Source organism: Podarcis filfolensis, assembly GCF_964270895.1.
Source record: "Podarcis filfolensis genome assembly, chromosome: 4".
NCBI classification, from domain to species: domain Eukaryota; kingdom Metazoa; phylum Chordata; class Lepidosauria; order Squamata; family Lacertidae; genus Podarcis; species Podarcis filfolensis.
In genome coordinates this window covers 31,363,767-31,387,459 of record NC_139607.1, presented here as the reverse complement: position 1 = coordinate 31,387,459, position 23,693 = coordinate 31,363,767, and the positions used below count along the sequence as shown (strand labels likewise).

General features: G+C 41.8%; 1 protein-coding gene across 6 annotated transcripts in view; it reads right to left on the bottom strand.

Moving 5' to 3' along the window:
- Nucleotides 1-23,693, bottom strand: part of CRACDL (CRACD like) — a 56,321-nt gene that overhangs the window by 19,192 nt on the left and 13,436 nt on the right. For 4 of the 6 annotated variants that reach the window (XR_014547216.1, XM_083610568.1, XM_083610565.1 and 1 more), the window contains exons 2-7: nucleotides 11,952-12,028; nucleotides 10,810-10,978; nucleotides 6,711-6,846; nucleotides 5,820-5,981; nucleotides 5,094-5,162; nucleotides 1,239-1,466 (exon numbers count right to left, since the gene is read on the bottom strand). Coding sequence is in view for 5 of the 6 variants with exons in the window: in XM_083610568.1 (XP_083466694.1) it covers nucleotides 1,239-1,466; nucleotides 5,094-5,162; nucleotides 5,820-5,981; nucleotides 6,711-6,846; nucleotides 10,810-10,978; nucleotides 11,952-12,000 (813 nt within the window). In the remaining variant the exon portion in view is untranslated. Of the gene's footprint in view, nucleotides 1-1,238; nucleotides 1,467-5,093; nucleotides 5,163-5,819; nucleotides 5,982-6,710; nucleotides 6,847-10,809; nucleotides 10,979-11,951; nucleotides 12,029-19,859; nucleotides 20,129-23,432; nucleotides 23,660-23,693 lie in introns of those variants that run through there. The other 2 variants (XM_083610566.1, XM_083610567.1) reach the window with 2 other exon arrangements.

The window sequence follows — 23,693 nt, the reverse complement described above, 5'->3', positions numbered from 1 at the left end:
GAGAAACACACTTTTTTTTACAATTTACCTTTACTCCACGGGGGGGGGGGGAGAGAATTACAGAGGAGGTGGCCTTGCATTGTACCATACTTCCAAGTTGATGGGTATAGGGCTGAGCTGTAAAAGGAACACATTTAGCCACAGAGTCCTACCTGCTGGGGTACATCATGGTGTCTGGCCACTACCTCCTAGAAACTGGACCAATGCTGGCAAGGGGAGGGGCCATGAAGTGAGCTCCTCCCCCACACAATTCTGAAACTTCTAATCGTGACCCAAGTAGGATCAGAAGAATTTGCACTGCAGCGGCTTCCATGCTAGAAATTATAGTGAAAGAAAAGGACCCCAAAATACTGGTGGACATATTGACATATAAAGAGATATCAGAGATGTCACAGTAGAAAATAATAGGGGGGGGGGAATTAAACTACAGTGGTACTTCGGGTTACATACGCTTCAGGTTACATACGCTTCAGGTTACACACTCCGCTAACCCAGAAATAGTACTTCAGGTTAAGAACTTTGCTTCAGGATAAGAACAGAATTCGGGCTCCGGCGGCAAGGCAGCAGCAGGAGGCCCCATTAGCTAAAGTGGTGCTTCAGGTTAAGAATAGTTTCAGGTTAAGAACAGACCTCCAGAATGAATTAAGTACTTAACCCGAGGTACCACTGTATTTTTCAGTTTGTTATGTCTAGCCCTATTCAGGAGCTCCTCTTCATGTGATTTACACCTGTGTGCGGGTAACAGCAGGGCCAGGAGCATGTTTGTAGCAGGAAACCTGCTCTATTTATGTAGGGCTCTTGCCCTTCAATGTAGAACCTTGGTTACATCATGTGGTGTAAGTGGCTTCACACATTCACTACATTCTTGAAGTACCTGCTGCCAAGGCAGGAAATGTGTGTGTTCCACATTTAGAATGCATGCCAGCGTTCACTCTTGTTTAAAAAGTGACCCAATAGGTGTAATTTCCAGCTACAATAAATAATTCTGGACTCACGAAGAGTCGATAAGAGGAAAGGCAACTTTTAAAAGTGGGTCCCTTTAATTATTCTCTCCACTTCCTTTGTTATTGTTGCTAAAACTGGTTCTACTATCCTGTTGTCCCTTGTTCTCTGAGGAATTAAATAAGCACACATGCAGTTCTCACCAAGCACAACTGATAAGGAAGCATAGCAATGGGGACAAAGAACATATGTTTTTAAATGGTTTTTAAATGTATCTCTTTTTTTTGGTTTATTACCGAAGCAGGTCGTCTTGTTCTACTGGATCTTTGGTTCCGTGGTTTCACTAAAAGCTTGTGCTTAGCAGCTGAATTATCCAAGCAGGAAGAAAACTCGGCTGGAGTATCGAAATCAGCAGGAGGAGAGAGATTGCAGTCAGATGTCTGCAGAGATATAATTTTAGCACTTGGCTGCCTGGGGAATAGCTGGCTTTCCACAGAAGAGGATCTCAAAGGGCTTGGTGTGACCTAAAGGAGAAGCCCAAAATGACAGAAGAGAGGGAGGGGAAGAGTCAGATTTTATTTTTTTAAAAGAGCACAATTTAAACATACAATAAAACTTGAAAGTTTCTAAGGAATTTTTAAATACACATTTAATCAGTGTTGGAATCACTCTCTAGCATACTATAGCACATAGGAAAATGATGTAAACAGCAATTAATACATAAGGCTGCCAACACTGCTGGGACCATAATGCAGTGTACAGATTTAATAGAGGCAATATAAATCAACAACAAAAATGAAGAGCACTTATACTGAGACTCCAGCTTCTGCTACAAGTTCCATCCCCAGTGCTTCTGAATTGCTGCCTATTGAATTAATATCCTGCCTTTCTTCCATGGAAGCACACAGGGCTCCCACAGAGTCTTCCATCTTGGGACTAAAGAGACGCAGACTTGCTTAGCTTCAACAAAGTTGTCATCAAGTCCCTTCAGACCATGTGATCCTATATGCTAAAAAGCCAAGTTGCGGCTTGAGTGGCACCATCCACAAACAAGGAGGAGATTTATCAAGTGCAAAATCACTTCAGAGGAGGAATCTCAAGGAGGACAAGATCTGATTGTGCTCAGTGGGCACAAAATGCAAACTGATTTTCAGGTGAAGACGACGGAAAAAAGAAAGAAAACTGGAGTTGGAACGGAATTGGAGCATTCAACACTGTATTATTCTGTATTCGGTTCCATTTGTCATACACTAAAGTCTATTATACAGAAAAAAATGCCTCTATAAAGTTAGGGTTCTGTACACATCATCCCCTTAAAGCACATTCCTCTGCCCCCGAGAATCCTGGGAATTGTAATTTGTAAAGGGTGCTGGGAATTGTAGCTCTATGAGATGTTAACGAAAGTTCCTAGGATTCTATGAAGATAAGAAATGTTTTAAACTGCATGATGTAGTTATGCGACCCCCTCAAGCTTAAGGTTTAATGTTTTACTATGTTTTTATATATGCTGGAAGCCGCCCAGAGTGGCTGGGGCAAGCCAGTCAGATGGGAGGGGTACAAATAATAAATTACTATTACTATTACTATTACTATTACTATTATTAAAACCAATGTCTCCTTTTAGGAAAAGCAGCATCAGAGACGAGAGGCACAGTATTCCTCCCTCCCTTATGCACTAATTTCAAATTATTTTCTGTTTGCAAATGATAAAATACAGGATGGCCTTTCTTTACTCATGTGTATCTCTGGCTTGGTAAACTTTATTCTCTCCTTTCTCCTTGCAGCATAACAGAGGGATACAATGTCAGTTGCATGTCAGTTTTAATCTTTTTTCCACCCAGGACTTTCAGGTCTCTTCCAGCAGTACAGAAGAGTCTAGAACTGGAATCGTTTGAGCACACTTTCAAGCTTACAACTCAGCACCTATAAGCTGTCAAACATTTCCATCTTTTACATTTTGTATTCCCTTTGGAACCCTTAGAAACATCTCAAGGTTGTCTTATTGTGCATAATCATGCCCAGACGAAGAGAGATGCTTGTTCTATTATATATAAACACATTTCATACACATACAACATGATCTGCAAGAGATTCTAAAGCACTGAGGTACTGTGAAAATTAGGGAGAAGGAAGCAGTCAAGACAAGCCATCAGGCCTCAAAAGCAGGAGGAACTAATGCATTTCTGGGCCACTTTCCAATCAGCACCTACTTATCATTTCAACTGCTCCAGCCTTATCTTCTGCCGGTGGGTTGAGTCATATAAGCATATGCAACACTCTGTATTTCATATCATGGCAAATTCTCACTGATTATTGGGTAAACAACCCCTACTGAAAATAGCTACATTGGAGGTGTTACAGAAACTTGGTCTGCAGAGTGATGTACGTTCGATACGCACTTCACTTGCATGGGTGAAAATATCCAGTTATATCTCTGTGAAGCTCATTCTCTTTTGCAATGCCCCTATTTGGAAACTAGCACAAATGGCTTGTTTACTGCCCTACGGTCAAAGCAGGTTTGAAGTTCAGATTTGCAAACGTAGCATCCTGGACCAATGCTCTTCAGGATGAATATGGAGCAGCGAGGGAGAATGCTACCAAGTGTTATCCTTGGAAGCCACTTTAAAATAACTTAATTTCTAAACGACCTTTTCTTGATGTGTTTTAATTTCCTTTTTTCCTTGTCTCCAGGGGAAAAAAACCATCTCTCACTCCTTTGCACTCTGCCCTCCAGCTCTCATGTGCCTTGATGTCTCTGGCTCTTCCTCAGCTCAGTGAGTAAATGGAACTCTTCAAGGGACTGCTAAAATGCTCTTCAATCTGCTGGCTATGTGTGTTGCTGATTGAAGGGCACCTATCAACTCCTACTCAAAGATCGCAGGTTTGTGGGTAGGAACATTGGCTCCAATTATCCCTGCTCATGTTGGGCTGGATGAGGGACTGATGAAAATTCAAGTCTCCCAGACACAAAAACCAACAGTCATAATCAGCAATGGATCACCTTGGATCCCTAACTAGGGTTACAACAAAAAAAAAATTTTTCCTTCCAGTAGCACCTTAAAGACCAACTAAGTTAGTTCTTGGTATGAGCTTTCGTGTGCATGCACACTTCTTCAGATACACTGAAGAACCACGCCATACATTTAGAACACATGGCTTTTCTCAAAGAATTATGGGAACTGTAGTTCACCCCTCACAGAACTACCATTCCCAGCACCCTTGACAAAGTACAGTTCCCAGGATTATTTGGAGGAAGAAGCCATGTGTTTAGTTGCGTGTTAAATGTGCTTGAAATGCGTGGATGTGATCTAAGAACAGCACCTGAACAGTTAACCAACCAAACACCTGACCTTGTGCACACTGCTTAACTGCTGTTTAGATCTGTTCAAATGTAAAATTTGAAGACAAGTCAGCAGGAGGGTATCTGAGAGCCTAAGGCTCCCCTGCACTTGACTTGCTTTTGTACTGAAAAGTAGTATCTGATCAACTTCCTGCCCAATTCCATCTCTTCCTGGAGACTGAATTCAATGGTGCTTGAAAACCAGAAGTATGAAAATCAATGAAATGTAAATTATCTTTCCAGTATCTATAATGCAGTTGCTGAAACTGCTATGCATAAGGTAAATGAATATCCTTCATTAATACCTCTTAGAGAAAAATGATTCAATCCACTACTCCATGTGCCTGCCGGTATTTTCAATGGCACCCACAAAAAGTATCTAAAGAATCCACAATGTGTGACTGAACACAATTCCTTAAACATGCTCTCATTTCACCAGATGCCAGGATTTGACAACCACCCTTCTTTCCATTCTGAACTGAGGAGACAAGCAAATAGCTTTTATCGGTGAGTGAGTCCAGAAGTGGCTGATATATGTACATTTTCCACTCACTGATGGGAGAGCATGTTCACATCATTCTGCAGAACCACCTGTTTTCCTGTTCTTATAGGTGTGGTAGCCATTTCGTATTATGCCACGCCACCAAGGCAGCCATTTTGTGGCGGGCGCCCTGGGCAATTTCCCGACATTTCAGTGTGCCCATTAGCCCTTAAAGGATAGCAATCTCGCTACAGAGATTCAAGAATCCAACAGTTGCTTTGGATACACAAAAACACACATGCACAATTAAACGCCAATCATTATTGTTACCTGTTCTTCTTCTTCACTGCCTGTTCCAGCTAAACTCAAAGAGCTAAGATGCTTGTGCGAGTCAGAGAACTGTGGGGTGGAATGAGGAAAAGATTCAGTGATAGATGACAAAAGGAGATGAGACACTGAGAGACACACACAGGTTACATGCTTTACAAACCACAAAACGGACTAGAGAAAATATAAGTTGCAAGAAGAGAATCTGTGCAGTTCTAAGAATTAGTAGGAATCCTGAAAAATATAAAGATGGGGGGAGGTGTTTTATGTTTTCATTTTTATGGAAAGGTGATGGCATTAGTATGTTTCTACGAGGGTGGGGAGGGGAAGAGACAAAGGCTGAGATCAGTCAAAATCTTTCTTTCTTGATAATTTTTGCAATTCCTCTGCCACTGTTGCAGTAAAAAGACCAAAACGTTTCTAGAAGAATATGTTGCAATAAATAAAGATATCCCCAAAATACTCATTATGTTGTTTAAACCTTCTGGTCCTTCCACTTTTTTTTTCCTCTTCAAAATAACTTGCCCTTGACAATACCAGGTGCTGTGTAATGTTTCCAAACACTTCGTTATCTATCTTTGTTATCTTGGTTATCTATCTTTGTTACAAATGCTTCTTCTATCAGGATGACGGCGGTGTGAGGGTTATTGCAAGGTAATTTCAATCAGTAAGGCAAAATGACCGCGTTCAAAATAATATTCTGAAAATGGCATGCTTGACTTATCCTACCTTTGCTGTACTGGAATTTAACATTTCCTGCAGTAAAGACGTTTCTGGCGGACTTCTAGGTAATCCATCATCTTCTGAACTCATCCCAGTATCATCCACTCTTTTTGAAGATGTTCCAAATGGCGACGAGGCCCTTAATTTCCAATTCTGTTGGAGTTTCAACTACAAGGACAAATTTCAAGCATGTTTCAATGTATTTTCTCCGTTACTGAATGGCTGGATCATGCAATACTAATTTTTGTCCACATAAACAGGCATTTGCTTGTATGGAAGAAATGAGGCAGCCAGAAGTTCTCATAATCACAGTGCCTTTCTTTCCCCTAGACATAGCAAATCACTACCATAGGGGGATTTTTATTTTTTTTAAAGCAAAAGGTCATAAACTCTTGTGACTGTTTTTTTATTATTACTTTTAGCTTGATGTTTTATTTTGTTTGTTTGAATAAAAAGCAAGAAGCGGCAAAAGGTAGTTGTGAATAAGAAATATTCAAAAATCTACAGTAGGGAAATACCTTTATTAAGTCAACCAAATAATTAGGTTTGTCTGATAATGGTATTACAGTAATGCGGATTTTTTAATGTAGGTTAAGTTGTTCTATTCCCGTTTTATGATGTGAACTCTGTGCAGGATATTATTACGGGGAAATATGGGGCAGGGGAGAGAGAAAAGAGGATGCCCCCAACCACTACCAAAGGAATGTTGTCCTTGAGGGGGAAAAGGTTTCCCATCCTTGATTTATATTGAGAATATTTAATTTAAATGCACAGTATGTTACTATCATACGGAACCAAATCCAGAGTTGCAGTTACAACTGCTGGCGGGAGGCAGGGGGGGAGGCAGAGAGAGAGAGAGAGAAGAGAGTCAACATTATTGTATACATTTCACATTACCTGCAAAGCCCTAATCCGATCAGAAACATTTTCCTGAGAAAATACTCGGATTGGTCTAGTTGGTTCTTGTGCAGTCTCAGGAATGAAAATGCTCTCATGCGACAAGGCTCTACTTCCCATAATACCTTCGTGCATCCTAGGAGAATACAGAACAGAAACGAAAAATGCATGTGTGTCAATGTTTGGCCTTCATAAAACAGCTTTTTAAAAAATGAAGCATATTCCATATGTTAAATTGAGTAGCAGTGTTAACAAACAGCCTAAGAGGAGCAGCCAAAGAAAAACTGCCCAGCTGCCAGTATATCCCACAATCATATAGGGACAGCCAATTCCTTTCGAAAACCAGCTGGAAAGGGATGCAAATGCAGTGGGACAAACCCAAGAGGTGTGACCTAGGACCTTGAGGAGCAAAAGTACTGGAGAATAACTCTGCATTCATTCACTGCGAATGCCTGTAAAACAACAGGAGAACCCAGACTTGAAATCCAGTCTACCTTGCGGCACTGCAAGGGATTCTGGGTGCAAATCTCCAATTATGGCCTGCAACTGTTTCAGGAAGCAATGTCCCTACTAGAGTTCATTGTATAGGTACCATATCGTCAAGCCTTCTTGTGCTTGAGACACAGGACACACATTGCCATCCTTCCTTAGTAGTTAGGTACACAGGAAACCACCTTATACCAAGTCAGGCCACTGGTCCATCTAGTTCAGTATAGTCAACACTGACCGGCAGCAGCTCTCTATAGCGTTCCAGGTAGATGTCTCTCCCAGCACCACCTGGGACCTCTTGCACTCAAAGCAGGTGCTCTCTAGCAATGAGCTATGGCCCTTCTCCGCCATCACTTCCTTCCTTCCTACAGCCAAGCCCATTCAGAAGTTTTGTAGCATCTGAGATTATGCTGCTGATTTTCATTCCTCATAGCCTCTGCTTTGCAAGTGATAATTTTTTACATGACATAAATGTCTTCCCACTTAGCAATCACATCTGTTGCAGGGAAATCGGGGGTGGGATTCAGCTAATGACTCCTATCTGCGGAAGCCCTACACAAGGACTTCCACTTGTACACTGGAGTCTCCCCCCACGTTTCTGAAATAGGTTTGTGGGTGGTTAGGAGAACAGCATGTCAGGGGAGGAAAGTGAGGATCAGTCCCACCAGCAAGCTGAAATGCTTGCACTGATGGAACGATCAGAAAAGCATAGCACAAATGTGACTTTCCTTGGAAGTTTTCTGGAACACCAGAAGCAAGGTCTTGCCCTTTAATGAGTATATGTTCCACACAGGTAGAAGATAAAAGAACTGGGCAGCAATTTGGCTATGCAATGCCGCCCAGGATAATGCCCAAGACAACTAAGCACTTATCTCTATGCTTTTGCTGAGGACATAAACAATTTTGTGTTAAGGTTCCTCAAAATTAAGAACAAGATTAAATGCTCCTACATTGAATGAAGATGCTATTGAAATGGATGGACAGAAAATATAAATGGGTATGGGAACAGTCACTTTTCTTTCAGTGATGGCTAAAAATATGTTCAGTGAAACAATAGGTGGGAAAGGAAGATCTGCTATATAAGGAAGAAAAAAAAATCCTGTGCAAGTTCAGTGTATTTGAGATCATTGGAGAGCAGCTTAATCAAAGAAAGAATGCCTTCTCCGAAATGCAAAGAATTTGCACAGAAAATTCTCCAGGACATGCAGAACCACCCTGGAATGTTTTGCTTGGCTTGGCAAAACTCCTTTGGCCTCACCTGAGATGAAACTTCCACGCTGGCTTTGAATTTCACTTTTCACAAAATGCAGCGATGTCCTAGGAATGATGGGGCTCTCTAAAGACGTTTTGCTAGTCTCAGCTTCCCTGAAAATTCCTCTACCCAAGGGCAGAACTTCAAATTAACTTTAATAACTCTAATTACAGCTTCTTTGTAGGAGGTTTTAAAAACTGGAGATGCAGTATTGATTTTTGTGAATGATTACAATTATGGCCTTTTCTATACATTTAACAAGAAAGCATTTTCAATGCTGCTTTGGGATATCACAGGTTTCCTACAAGCCAACAGTAAACAAAGCCATTCAGAGTACCAAGGGCTTTTTGATGTTGTGGTTTGGCAACCCCTAGTGGGAGCCTTGAGTAACGCAATCTTCATTAGCACCGGAAAGGACTGCAGGTATTATTCACAGCGCACAATTCCTAAACAGCAGTGCTAGGGGCTCAACATGCATGGGAATCATACCCTCCAACCTTAATACTATGATCTCTAATTTCATATGCAAGTGCTCTGTCAGCTCAGTGGAGCAGTCAAAAGATTCCGCTCATCTGCACTCTTGTTCTCTTTATTATTATTAGGTCATATGATTTGGGCTTTCGATCTTACTTGAAAACAGACATTTCTGTAGCCCACCATAGGCAAATAAGGAAAGCCCTGCTGGGTCAAGACCAATGCCTATCTAGCCCAGCCTTCTGTTCCTAAACTGCCCAACCAGATGCCTATAGGGAACTCACAAGCAGGATACAGTCATTAAAAGCACTCTTCCTGTTCATAATTCCCCAGCAACTAGTATTCGGGGGCATTCAACCTTTGATGCAAACATAATCCAGTCACTGTGACTAGAAGCCAACAATAATCAATTCCTCTTTTAAAACCACCCAGGTTGGTGGCCATTGCTACATCTTATGAAAGTTCACCTATGGCCAGCGCAAAGCAGTACTTCTTTTTGTCTGTCCTGAATCTGTCACCTGAACCTAGGTCCCAGCCTCCTAGTATTATTATTAAAGAGGTTACCCCTACACACTTTTTCCAAATAATGCATAATCTTACATACCTCTTATCACGTCCCCAACTTTAGCCCACCCTTTTCTAAGCTAAGCCCTGCCTTCAGACACTATAACCTTTTCTTGTAGGATAGACGCTCTAGCCGCTTGAATCTTTTGGTCGCCACTTTCTGCAACTTTTCCAGCTTTACGATACCCTTTTTAAGATGCAGTGACCAGAATTGTACACGGTATTCTGGGCGCAACCACATTACAGCTATATACCAGGGAATTGTGAAGATCCCCAACAAGAAACTTGCTTTTTTTTCATAGCAGCCACATATTGAGTCACTCTCGTCATTGCAATTTTATCAATTTATTTGACTGATTTTCAATCTCAAAGCAGCCCAGGGCACCAAACACCAAAGTGGTAATGCAATACAATTGTTAAAAATAATGTTTTCAATATGTTTTAAGAACCATTCAACACATTTTAAGACTACTAGACAGCACAGTCCCACGATTCCTTCCCTGGTTAGTCAGAGTGTAGTTTATAACTTTTTCCTTCCTCTTGTACACTGGAACTCTGAGGTTTAGATCTTATAGAGGAGATAAACCTGTGTCTGGGTAGCTCTACTTGGCATCTCACATAGAGGACCATGTGACTGAATGCATAATAAAAATTCCTTTCACAGAGAAAACTAAATGCCAAGGAGAAAAGTTCCAGCCTAACACTTTTACAGGTAGAAAACAAAAGCTTTCTTTGGTGGGGGGGGGAGGGGAGAGAGAGAGATTGATTTAAATAATATAGCTATTTGTAAAGATTTTGATACAATCTCTAAGTAATGGCATCAAAAATATACATCATTTTTTCTTTCCAATGGCACCATAAGATATGTTAGACAGAGATATAGTAATTTGTCCATAGCCATTAAGAGAGCTCTCCAGTTCAGCTATGTCACTGTGACACTCTTATTTTACAGTAAGCCATAAATCATCAAGTATAAGCCAATTGTACCCACTTTGCTCTCCCCCACTCACCTTGGGGGGGGGGGTTAGAAATAAAATATTATTAATAAGCCAAAAGCAAACATTGGCTTAGCATCCTGGTTTACCTGAAGCAGGGAGGAGCTAAGCATGCAATAAGCAGAAAAGACTTCCTGTGGCATGCAATTGCATCCTCCCCCCCCCCCACTTTCTGAAATTTATTTGCAGCATCCCCAATATTCTCAAAGGAAATATGCAACAAAGGGTCTCTTGCAGGGGTTAATCTATGAAAAGTTACCTGGTTTTTCCAAAAGGAAATTCGTTGTTTTGTGAACAAGCTAAAGATAAGTATATAGAGACTTACTCAAGCTCATCTTCAGAATCGTAATCTATATGCATAGACTGTGAAGCTGTGACGTCACTTGCAGACTGGCATTGTTTCAGACTACCACTTCCTGAAGGTGATAACGTCTCTTTCCGTTTTCTTTTCCCGAAGAACTTTTTGATAGATTTAAACTTAGACTTCTTCTTTCCTGGGAGGGAATAAATATTAAGGAAGTCGTAATTATTTTTAGGCAGTGCTGTTATTATTTATTCATCCACACATGTCATTAAGAAGGCAATCTCCTCCCCCCCCCCGCCTCAGCTTCAGTTGTCTTTTTCCGCCAATGTTTTATTGAATATACAGATATTTGTATCCACACTGATCCCAACGTAATACTATTACTGTACTGGTTTAAACGAATTGTGAGTATATAAGGTACATTAAAAGGGGGGGGGAAGACTTGCAAGAAAGACTACTCTCTAGTCGCTGCCAATATCCTATTAACATTTAATGTAATAAGACTGTGAAGCATAAACTCAGTGTTAAATGGTAGATGCAGGGAACAGAATTAAATTACAGTCCGGAAACTCAATGTCTCTCTTCACTAATCACTGAAGAGCAGGGCGGCCTTGTTACCAAATGACGTGAGTAATTTAAAAAGACAGAAATAGCTTGCTGAGGTGGAAAACCCGCATGCTGATATTCTGAATGGTAATTATGTTACCAAGTGGCACTTTCCATGTTAAAACAAGCATCAAGCAATAATACTGAAGTGTAACGCTAAGCTAAATGCCGCAGAAAGGAAGCTTAATCAAGAAAATGTTTTCAGGCCATCCACCTTCGGATACAAATGGGTCTTTCGCCATATGAAGCAAATTCTAAAAGCTTTTGCAGGAGCTCCCAAAGAGGGCTATTTTACTATTTCCATTTAGGACCCCTGCCAGACCTAATTTCACATGCAGGCCAGAGGTTCCTCACTCCTGATTTAGAATGTTTGTTTTATTAATATGCAAATATACAGATCTGACCAATGAATTGATTAATCATGCAAACTTTCAACAAATATTCGTTGATTAAACTAGATGACAGCCCTAGAGAACAAAAGCCAAAGAGAAAAACTTAAATCATTTCTGTAATAAAAAAAGGTTCTCTCAAACGTAACATGAAAATAGGCCTTTTACCTGAACCTTCCTCGCCAGATCCTTCAGCCTCTGGGAATTTGATATCCATGACCCTTTGGGAACTGGTAAAGCAGTCACTAAATGAAAAAGGAAATATATACATTCTCATCAGAATATTATCTAGACTTGTTTGATATTAGAATTAAGGTGGGGTGCGAAAGTTTTGGTCCTCCAGTTGTTGTTGAGTTGAAGATTCCATCATTCCTAGCCTGACGGTCAGGGAAACAATTACAAACGATCATACTATGAGGAAGATAATTAGTTTGGGTGGCACTGACAGTGTCACATCTTGAAGATTTTAACCTAGAAGTTAGACCCACATAGGCAGCTTCACCTGATTGATGCAATGCCTTTTCAAGATTTAATTATTAATCCTTTGATACTGTTGACCATGAAATCAACGGGGATTGAGCACAAGATCCTGTAGTAGTTTGCAGAACCATGCTTGAACGGTTCTGCTTGTCCCTGACAAGCATACCACACTGGGTAATGGCGGGCATCTGTTTGTGCCATGCCTAGCTCTGACCAGGTGTCAGATGCTAAGTCCTTGGTGTATGAACCAGATGCTCTGTTGATCAATGACCTTGAGGACTAAGCAGGTTCTCATGGAACCAAGGCTTAGGGTGGGAGCCCTCCTGAAGACCCCTTCAAGCCATCAGATAATGTAGTGCAGCCACCCTTCAGTCCTTGAGAACATAGGTGTCAAAAGGCCTGGGTCCAGGCTGAAGAACAATAACATAGCATGCATCTACAGATCCAGAGTCATTTTGCAGCTTGTGAGTAAGGTGTCCACTCATGAGTAAGCACTCCCTGGAATTCCTCTGCTACCTGCAGGTGGAATTTGGGTGTTGTCTAGGAGGCTCCACTTGAGCCAGCCTTTCAGTTGCCGGAGGCAACACAGGTCTCTGCTCCTCCTCCTTGCTGTGTTGTACTTTGCTTGTGCTACTGAATTTGGACCATCACCTGACTTAGCCTCTGGGTCATGTTTTGGACAGAGATTGATTCCATGTGTCTGACCTTGGCTTGTTGAGACTCTACTGCATCTTAAACCCTGTTCTCTTGGGTAAATGTTTTGCCAGAATGCTTTTTATCTTCTAGGACTGAGACCCTGGTCCCTGAGGACACCACCTGGAGCATGACAGCTCATCACCTTCCTGGGACCTTCAAGTTGGCTTCACCTCACAGCCCATCCTGTTTGCCTTCCTACCCAACAGGATTTCAGAACAAACAAGGTCTTGCAATCACTGTGTATATTTGATGGTAAAATGTTAGAAGCAAGCAAGCAAGCAGGCAAACAAATGGAGATGAATTTTAACAAGATTAAAATAAACGCTCTCCAAGGCTACAACTTTAATCATGAGCAGGGTTCAGCTTCCTGCTGCTCTACAAGTAAGCAGTATCACTTTAGAAAGCTCCTTTCAGACCATGAGCTCATCTAATTCAGTATTTTCCACTCTAACTCACAGTGGCTCTTCAGGGTTTTAGACAGGGTACATTCCCAGTCTTACCTGGATGTGTCTATTCCAGGTAAGGTAAATCTGGGACCTTCTGCCTGCAGATAACTCTATTGCTGTTTCTGTGGTTTATTCTCCTTGATTGCAAGTCTGCAGCGATGTTCATGGAGCCTAATAGTGCAAACTGGTGTAGAAGCAGGACGCTGAGATGCAATGGTCAGTGACACTTTCCACGAGCTCCGCCTGGTGAAAAGGCTTCCTCTCTTTACATATGAGATGATGGTATTTTCTATATTTCTTCACCATGAGGTTAAACTACTGCAATTTGCCCCACTTAAGTCACCCTGAAACACTGCAAGACCTGCTCACTTAGGGTAACTTTTAGGAAGCATGATTAAATTGACTGTTGACACTTTAATATAGTAAAAAATTATTCTCTGTGTGAAAGGTTCTCATACTATTCCCCCTTCAAGTTTTAATGGATTATGTATTTGATAATCTTAAAAGGGTATGTTTAAAACAAGACTTTGGAAGAATACTTATTTTGGTTCTGCTTGAACCCATTTTAAAAAAGGTACATTTCATATTTAGCTTTCTGATTCAGCAAATGGTCAATATGTTCCCCAGGCAAGAGCACAAACAGGCTTGATATAAATAAATACAGTGAAAGGTCAGCATTTGCTAAGTTATGAAAACAAATTAGATCCTATGCATTTAGGTATGTCCACCCCTCCTTGATGAGTAAAGATCACAAACAGAATACTCCCTTCTGTATTACTTCTGCAGAAATGAATTGTTTGCTTAGATTTATTCTCTGTTATAAAAGACTCAAGGTGAGTAACAGCAATTGTGCAATTGACCTGGCTTTCAAGGCCTGCAACAAAGAACAGTGCAGAGTTAATACTAACTCCTCATTCTCTTAACCAGGGTTAAGTTTATCAAGAGTGGGCTCTGGATCTTCAAGTTCACCTTCCCCATTGTGCATTAATTGCCACTTCTCCCTTCATCCATAGCCCTAAATTCCAATGAAGGTTTACATCTCTATCACTATTAACCAAGGCAATTGGTAGTTAGGTTTCCTCATAGCCTTGGTTTGCAAACCCAGTTCAAATTCTTATTTGAAAGGTGGGTTAAGATGGAAACCCTAGTTAGCATTAACCATTGGGTTGGTCCTCAAAATTAATTCTTACAAATGCTCAAGAAGATGTGCATTACCATATCAGAAGTATCTCCTAAACATACCCTGGAAAGATCCCACCAACTTTTCTGAGGGGGAAGGGGAGAGCACCAATGAGTCTTCCACCTTTGTTTCTGTTTCCATAGTCAAAAAAGGCTCCCAGAGCAGCTTACGAAGTTGGGTTTTTTTAAACAGTCCCTGCCCACAGGCTTACAATCTATGGGTGTGTACACACTGCATGATCATGTGCATTCAAGTGCGGGATGCAGGCACTATTTCGGGTTGCTGTGCACACAATGCCACTCCCATCGCTGTCACACGCTATTTGTCAGTCGAAAGGGCATTCTGCTGGAACGGTTCTAATCTGTTGTGTGCCAAGAATGTGCTTCTCAAGCACATGTGTACACAGATAACAACACACTGTCAGGTCACTGCCACCTATTGGGGCAGACCAACTCATGTTGTAGGTGTGTTCCACTCCTCCTAACCAGGCTTAACTTGCCTATGAATGAAATAGGCAAAAGAGGAAGCGGTGCGGTAACTTAGCTGCTTCTGTATACCAAAATACAGATCCTCTGTTTACAGTACGTTGACACACAAGTTTACAACCACACTCTTTTGAAAGACTGTGGAAACACCAATTGAGGGGAGTCAAATAGAGAGCACAGCTGCATACTAGTTCGAAAGCATGCCCACCTGTGTGTGCAGACTGTGGGATGTATCATCACTGAAGCAGTCAAATACAACATTTCCTGTTGCCTAGAGTGGACACACAGGGGAATTTTGCTCCAGACAGGGGGGACGTCCTATCGTACCTGCTCTGGAGCCTACTCCCCATATGTGACCAGGTAGATGGGTGTGACCCTAGCAGACCCTATAAAAGGGCTAGCCATGCAGCCATCTTCCTCTTTGGTCCTCTTTTGCCATCTCCCATTCTCCTGGCTCAACATTCCCACACAGAAAACACAGATAGCAGCTGCTGCTTTAGATGATGTCATTGCGTGAAGGTGTGTACAACTGCTATTGGCTATATACAGAAGTGCACTGTGAAGAAACGAGCCCTGTGCATTTCAAAGGCTACATGTGCACACCTTAAGTCAGTTTGGCTCTGCAAGAGAGCTTCACTTCCTAGAGGGGCACAATCAAGCCTGACTCAGCAGTTCCTGCATATCAGAAACCTATGTCTGTCTTACTAGCAGCTCCACAGGGGCTTATAAAGGACACTGTTATAAATAACAGAAACAAAGGAGAACCAAAGATACAGAATGGACGTCTTATGATTTGGTAAACATCTCTTAGAACGAATAATTGCAATGAGAGTCAGAATAATGTTCCACCTAGCTCAACATCTTGACAGTGACTAAATTGATTTAATTTGCACAGGCAGGGCAGGTTTTACTAAGGAGCAGGGGAGGAGTAGAGGTAAGATCCAACCAGGACCTTCTCAGCTCACTTGCCCAAGTTGTTCTTTAAAGCTCAGATTGCTGACAAATTCCATCCCGTTTGGCCACAGCAATGCTATGGTATCTGGTTTCCTCCAACCATCTCTTGGTCCCCTCTACCCCACACTTTCATAATGCAATCCTACACAATGTTTACTCTAAAATAAGTCCCCTACCTTCTACAAAACCTCCCCTCGGTAGGGATTTCCCACAAAGAATGGGTTGGATACAGAGTTGGATGGAGCAGAACTCCACAAACTGGACACTTATTCTTACCTTGCAGACCGTAGAAATTGACTCCAGGGATAGGGGAGAACTCTGGAAAACTGTAGGAGGTGGCAACGGAGGTTGTCATAGATGCCATCTCATGCCAAAGAGTGTGGGTGCCCACAGTGTAAGGACCAGGAGGAGGAGGAAGAGGAGGAGCTGGCAGAGGTAGACATGGCGGTTCCTCCTCCCTCACATGAAGAAATGGGGACAGTGGGGAATAGATTCCCTTTTGTCCATTGACTTGGGGCGGTAGCCCCCACAAATATATTATTGTGGGTGCCGAAGCAACCACGCCCCCCCCCGGAACTGGCACCAGTGAAGGCTGTAGAAGGAAGGGAAAATCAGTGGAAATTATCCTCCCCACCGCTTACTGCCAAATTGCTTCCGAGAAAGGAACGAACCTTTCTGTTTGCATAACAGCTGGTCTGAATCTAAGTCATTATATTTGGAGAGCACCTACGTCAATATTTCAAATTATTTTCTTTTCCCATGTTTCCGTACACTACAAAGTTACAGGCTAGGGATAACTCTACACCAGAAGGCACTGAAGTCTCCCTTGCATGGCAAGGTAGGTATTACATATCATGACCTTGAACATTTTTTCATTTTTAAAGAGATTTTAAAGGTGTTAATGGTTACATTAATTAGATCTTAAAATAAGATAATCAAGAAAGAAAGAGCAGAGAATACACTATTACTCTGAGATTTCTGCCTCACAAACACTGAACAACTACCTCCACAATTTTACAGGAAAAGTAACAAATTACTATGTTCTACTTGCAGGGTATTTGGGGCTTGATGGAAAGACATGCGTTAGCGTAGCATGGAATATCAGAATATCTGAAGCATTGCAGTTCATTAATATTCTGTTATGAATCCATTTCTCACCTCACCTCAGCATCTTGATTGCCACAACTTTGCTTGCCCCCTCTGTAGAAAGTTTGACCCCACAGTCACATGGAATGCTCTGGCAGAAGGAAGAAATGTATGCAGCTCTAGTACTGAACCTCCTCCTTAGTCATCCCTAGGTTGCAACATGAAAGGAGTAAGAAACCAAGTCTGCAAAAGCACAGAGCAACAGTCTGAAATGGAACTTAGAGAGAGAGCACACTGTCCCCAGCTTGTGTGGTTTTTTTCTAATGCCTAACAAGCGTCTGTGCCCCAATACTATAGACACACAGACACTCACGATTTAGGAAGTGGAAACACAGGTAGTAAGATCCGAGCCCACTGAAATCTCCCCAGGCAGCACAGTCCACTAACTTTAACAATAACCACTATGTGGTAAACACATTCCCTCATCTCACCAACTCCCCGAGGATCTAATGCAAAGCAGAACAACCCAGAGCTTATTAACCTGTAACTCTATGCAAAAAGATGCATCAAACGTTTCTGTGTTGCATCACTTCTTCCACCTGCTTCATTCCCTCTCAGAAACTCTTGACTGCTTTAGCACCTGAATACAGCTTGTAGACCATATTGTAGGACGCACACACACAAAAAAACCCTAAACCTTTCCCCATCCTTCAATAGAAACCAAAACCACTTATATTCAAGGTAAACAAGTGATAGCAAGTTTGAAAATTAAACTAGCCTTGTGGCACCTTAAAGACCAACAAATCTATTTCCGCATACACCTCTACAGACTAGAGTCTACTTCATCAGATGCATGAAGTGTTATGAAATGAGGCCAGAGAAAAATGAAATGTATAAAGTACAGAGACTGTGATAATAACATTATCAGTGACTGTTTTAAACATATTCACTCTAATTCAGTCTATACAGTAAGTCTGCAACTTATGCACATTTAACCTGTGTGCATTCAGATTTACGTGCTTGGCAAAATAATTGAAAACAAAAAATGGGGGCAGAAAGAGGATGGGCATCCAGGAAAAAAAATTTTGGCAATCCCATCCACCATTGAATCCAATGTATTTTGACTATATGTGACTTTGGCTTTAGGCACAATCCCTGGAATGTAACCCCCATGTAAGCTGCAGGCTTACTGTACACATATTTTTTAAACTCAGGAATTGAACATGAAAAAAGAATGTACTTTAGAGACAAAAAGCTCTCTGATATTTTTAAATCTAGCTCAGTTATTGTTGGTATAAATATTTCAGTTTAGAAGTTCTATGTAATTATCCTAAAAACCAACAGGTGTTCCTTTTATGAACGCTTTTTAAAAGGGCACCATACCACATTTTTCATGGAAGTACGGTATTTCCTTCATTGCACCTGTATATTATGTTTGAAGCCGTTTCCTTTCCCTATTCACCCTATATTTAAAGAGAACAAAGAGTAGTGCAATTCAGAGAAAACTTAAGACATACCTAAGTCCCATTGAAACTACCGGGACTTAAACACATATGGATATGAATAGGATTTAGGCATACCTTGTAAGATTTACAGGACTACACCTAATAGCATTTTCTCATATTCATTAAAGTTAGCTAACCATACCAGTGTAGGAAACAAGCAGCAAGGGGAAAAATAAACAATCCAACAGTACAGTGAAATTCTAAATATACAGGCAGCCGAAGGAGAGATCAGCAGGAAGCAGAATGGCAGGTAACAACAAAGGATGCATTTTAAAGTTCAGTCCTCTTGTGAAAAGAGTTAGGTGCATTTATGGTGCCCTTTGTAACAAACCTTTTTTTATTTCCAAGAGTACAGGTTGTACCGTTGTGAGAAAGGTGTGCTGAGTGGAAAAACTGCTGTTGCTATTCATGCAAGATCAGTCTAGCATCCCAGTTATCCTCCTATAAGCAAAATGGGGGCAGCCAGAAAGTCTCATCAACCTTTTCCAGCAAGTTCAAAGGCTGCTTTCTCCTCTTCCGAAATTCAAAACTACCAGGGTTTTTTTTCTTTCTCTTGACACACAAGATGCTCTCAATCTCTCAGATAGAATACGGGTCTCAGCCTCCACCCTGGCAGGTAGGTGTGACCTGAATTCTGAACTGGTCTTCCCTGCCGATGAATTAGTATCAGCCGTTAACAGTCAAGCCAAATCTAAAGGCAGTTTTTAAAATGACAGTACTGCATGGTCCTACACAGTATTTTTTAAACTCTTTTTTGTTATCGGCATGCATTACTACCCACTTTTAACTTCTTCGATGGTCCATCATTATGCATTTTTTAACTTCTTTGAACATTATGTCGCCATTTCCACTTCTGAAGAATATACACATATATAGCCAAGGATTTTTTTCCCAGCAGGAACTCAGTTCTGACATCTCTCAGGTGGACACCATTGCCGTTAAAAGAGAACAAGGGAGGCGTTTATGGTGAGCATATATCACTGCATATAGCAGGAGCTGACACAATAGTCATCTTATGTGTGTAGCAGACTGCCAGAGGCATAAGTACAGCATCAGACCTAAAACGGATCACATTGCCAGAGACTCTCACGCACTATTTAAACACAATGTTCCCTGTTTTACTGAAGTACTGTACAAATGTTTGACAGCATATATGATTTTTTTTCTGAATTAAAAATTGGAAGTATGCTTCATTCTTACACAGCTGGGTAATTTCAGAGGGTGTAGAAGTCAGAATTACCCACCTTGAGTGAAACCAATCTGCAGTTTCCAGATGAGTCACTGATCAGGGGGTACATGCTGATTCGTGGGAGAAAGCTGTAAAGCTCAGTGATGGGATGCCTGCTTGCATACAGAAGGTTCCAGGTACCTCCAGGTTAGGGCTGAGAAAGAAACCAATCTGAAACCCTAGAGACTTACTGCCTGGAAATGCAAATAAACTGAGCTACATCAACCAATGGTATAATACAGCTTCTTAGATTCTTGGAAAGCAGCAAACCCACAACAGTGGCTCATGCATGGTCTCCACTGAACAGAGGCTATCCTGCTGCATCTCTGCTCAAAGTGATTAACCAAACTAGAGGCACTTGACATAGAGGTCAATTGGAATGATGCAGTGCCAATGTGAAGATCATACAGAGATGAAACACAATTTCATCCTGTGGCGGTAATTTGGAATCACAGGAGCCTTTGACGTAATCGGATACTGTTAACAGCACACTTGGGGATGTCCACAAAACAACAATAATAAATGGGGGGGGATCTAAATCCTGAGATTGCACAGAAGACAGGGTGCATAGCTATATAATGGTCTTAAGCTAGTTGAACAGTCATTCCTTCTCCTCAACGTACCTGAGCAAAAGTTGCTGCACATAAAATAACAACTCTGAGAAAGAACATTATGGCAAGGGAGAGAGCAACCTGGCCCATCTATCAGCCGAAGGAGGAGAAGCTGCAGGGATCTTGCTTTGCCACTCCCTTCTAAAAAGAACACTTACAAGAACGTTGTAATTAAGAAGAAATCCCCGAGTTTGCTTTTTCTTTCTTTCATCCTCCCTCCTAATCCTTTTTTCCTTTTGTGCCATTTCTGTTAGGCTGTAACCCTGATGGCAAAGATGCTAATCCTGAAGACAGGGACAACCTCACTAATTGCTGTAAACCAGGGGTAGGGATAGGATCTGCTTAGCAGGGTGGCTCTTGCAATTCCCCAGTCCCCATGCACCACTTCAAAAAGTGGGCAGGGCCACCCCCACCTGCCCTCTTTCCAGAATCCCCAGTGGCACCAGGTTGTGGGTGTTTTCCACAGGGTGTATCTAGGTGCGAAAGGTTAGGTCACAATCCACAGCCAAGATTCAAAGCAGAAAGCAATACCCTGGGCCCAAGGTCAGGGCCCAGAGCAGTAAGAGGTAATTCAGGTCAAGATACAATTCAGGGTCAGGGAAATTCAGGATGAAGATCAAGGTGGCTGCCGAAGCTGATGAACAGGCATTGATCCAGCAACTCTTCAGCAGAGACTGGTAACTTTTATACAAGATCTTCTTTGAGCCCCACCATCTGCACAGCTGCCAGTCATCTGGGCTAATAAGGCTCAGGTCTACTCATGAAAAGCAGCCCGCCTCACAAGCAGTCTGCTACTGAGGAGAGCCTGGCTCTCAGACAGACACTGCGGTATTTAAAGGTAAAAAGGTAAATGACAGGTTAAGTCCAGTCAAAAGCGACTATGGGGCTGCAGCACTCATTTCGCTTTCAGGCCGAGGGAGCTGGCGTTTGTCCACAGACAGCTTTCTGGGTCATGTGGCCAGCATAACTAAACCGCTTCTGGAGCAATGGGACACCATGACGGAAGCCAGAGCACACAGAAATGCCATTTACCTTCCTGCCACAGCAGTATCTATTTATATACTCGCACTGGTATGCTTTCAAACTGCTAGGTTGGCAGGAGCTGGGACAAAGCAATGGGAGCTCACCCCATCATGGGGATTCGAACTGCTGACCGTGTGACTGAAGAGGCTCAGTGGTTTAGACCACAGCACCACCTGCATCCCTTACTGCAGTGTTTAGTCACTGCCCCGTCATACAACTTCATGAGCTGGCGATCTTTAGGTACTCTCATCTCTGCCTGACAGTTCTGGTCTTGCTGAGGAGAGGGTAGGGGATCCCCACAGTCAGAGAGCCTGGACTCCAGGTCCTCTTCCAAAGAGAACTACTACTACTACAGCAGCAGCATGATACTGCCTATCAATCACCTGGCTTGCAGAAGTCTCGCTTTGGTTTGAGCAAGGATCACTTGCACTAAGGAACTCCATGGTGCAAGGTATCTCAGCAGGGCTTGCTAAAACCACCGAGCAGTGCTTGCAAGCAAGCCCCTGTAGAGTGAGATCTTTTGCATCTCCAGCTTGAATTCAAACTGGTAACTCAAAGAAAGAATCTGTGCTCCCGATTATTATTTGCATCAAAAGATTGTGCTTTTAAAATGCTGAACCTTTTCCCATTGCTGTGCAGCGAGTGCTCGCTGTTAATCTTCCTTTTAGTCACAGCACGTGGGGGAAAGTGGCCATGGTTTGTCCAAAACGGCTTGGCAAGCCGAATTCGGCCCATGGACTTGAGCACCACCAGCCCAGTAAGTGTTCTGCAAGTCTTTTTGGCTGAAGAGCAGAGTTAAAATCATTTAATTTATTTCATTCTCACTATGACTCGTTTCTTATGAAATTTCCTTAAACAATTTAACAATAAAAATATGCATAGATGAAAGGACTAGGTCAAGACATATTAATGAGGGGTTAAACAAACAGGCTGATGTCAACTCCATGACAGCAGTCCACACAAGCAGAGAGAAGGTGTCGTGGGCACCCTTGACCTTGACATGCAGTAAAACCTAATCCACTCTGGGGTAGGTGGGTGTGTACCCTTTCAGAGGTTGACCCCTTTCCACCTTAGCACCAAAAAGTATACGTATGATCATACAGCAGTTTAAAGAAAACTTTTCCCTTTTCTTTCTCATATTCTGTGCTCACAACATACTCATTCTCTCTAGCAGATAAGTGCACAAGCTTGCATTTTTCCCCATAGTGGCGAACGCTCTTCTCCTAACTTGGCAAAGCTAAAAACTCACAGAAATGTCATTCTACTACCAGTGGGCTATCTACCGCACTACTTTCCCTTATAAAACCACCCTGCAAAGGTTAAAGTAGTTTGAGAGTGTTACAGAACTAATCATCTAGATGAGCATTCATTTTGGATATCAACAACAAAAGTTTTAAGGCTGTATTTAATACATTTTTGGCAATTATTAAATACTTGTAAACTAAAAAAAAAAGAGCAAACATAAGAACTGTCTGTATTCCATTAATCATAAAATAAATAAGCTAGATGAAGCTGAAAAGCAGTTAATTCAAAGTATTCTTAAAAGAACAGAAATTCATGTCGATCACTGGAGCAAATAATTACACCAAATATACTGTTATAACCCCCAATGTAACACTTTCTGTGCAAGGAATGAAAGCTGCTTAGCACTGAATGTTAGCTATTTTTCACTAAACATATCCTATAACCAGAATGAAGGTTGTTTTCTGCACTATGGATGCAACAAGCAAAAGTGACGGACCACCTGATGGAACTAAATACAACAGAACAATGTTTGCACCGCTCAGTGTTATTTGCCTGCATAAACAAGAAATCCATTAACACATTACAAAGTTATCCTACAGTTAAATCAATAGCAGCACTTTCTCTCCAACTGCTTACCTGCATAAGTATTTTGTTTTGTCAGATTCAGTAAAACATGAAGGGCTACAAGCGTTTAGAGACAAATCCCTCACCTTGCCAATCAACTGAGGAGGAATAAAAGCAAAAGGCTAGTACTTTCAAGTTCACAGGAAAGGGTTCCAAAGTACCGTAATGTTGAGTCCATTCAAGTTAAGAGGCACAGCTAAGAGGCACAGCCTTTTCAGAAAGTCAGACGTCATGCTATGCTACTGTGCTGTCTCAAGTGTATGCACAATATTGCCTTGGGCCCTGCAAATGATCCCGGTTTCTGCCTCTGAATGATTTCACAGTCAAAGGAGAAAGCACCACTATGA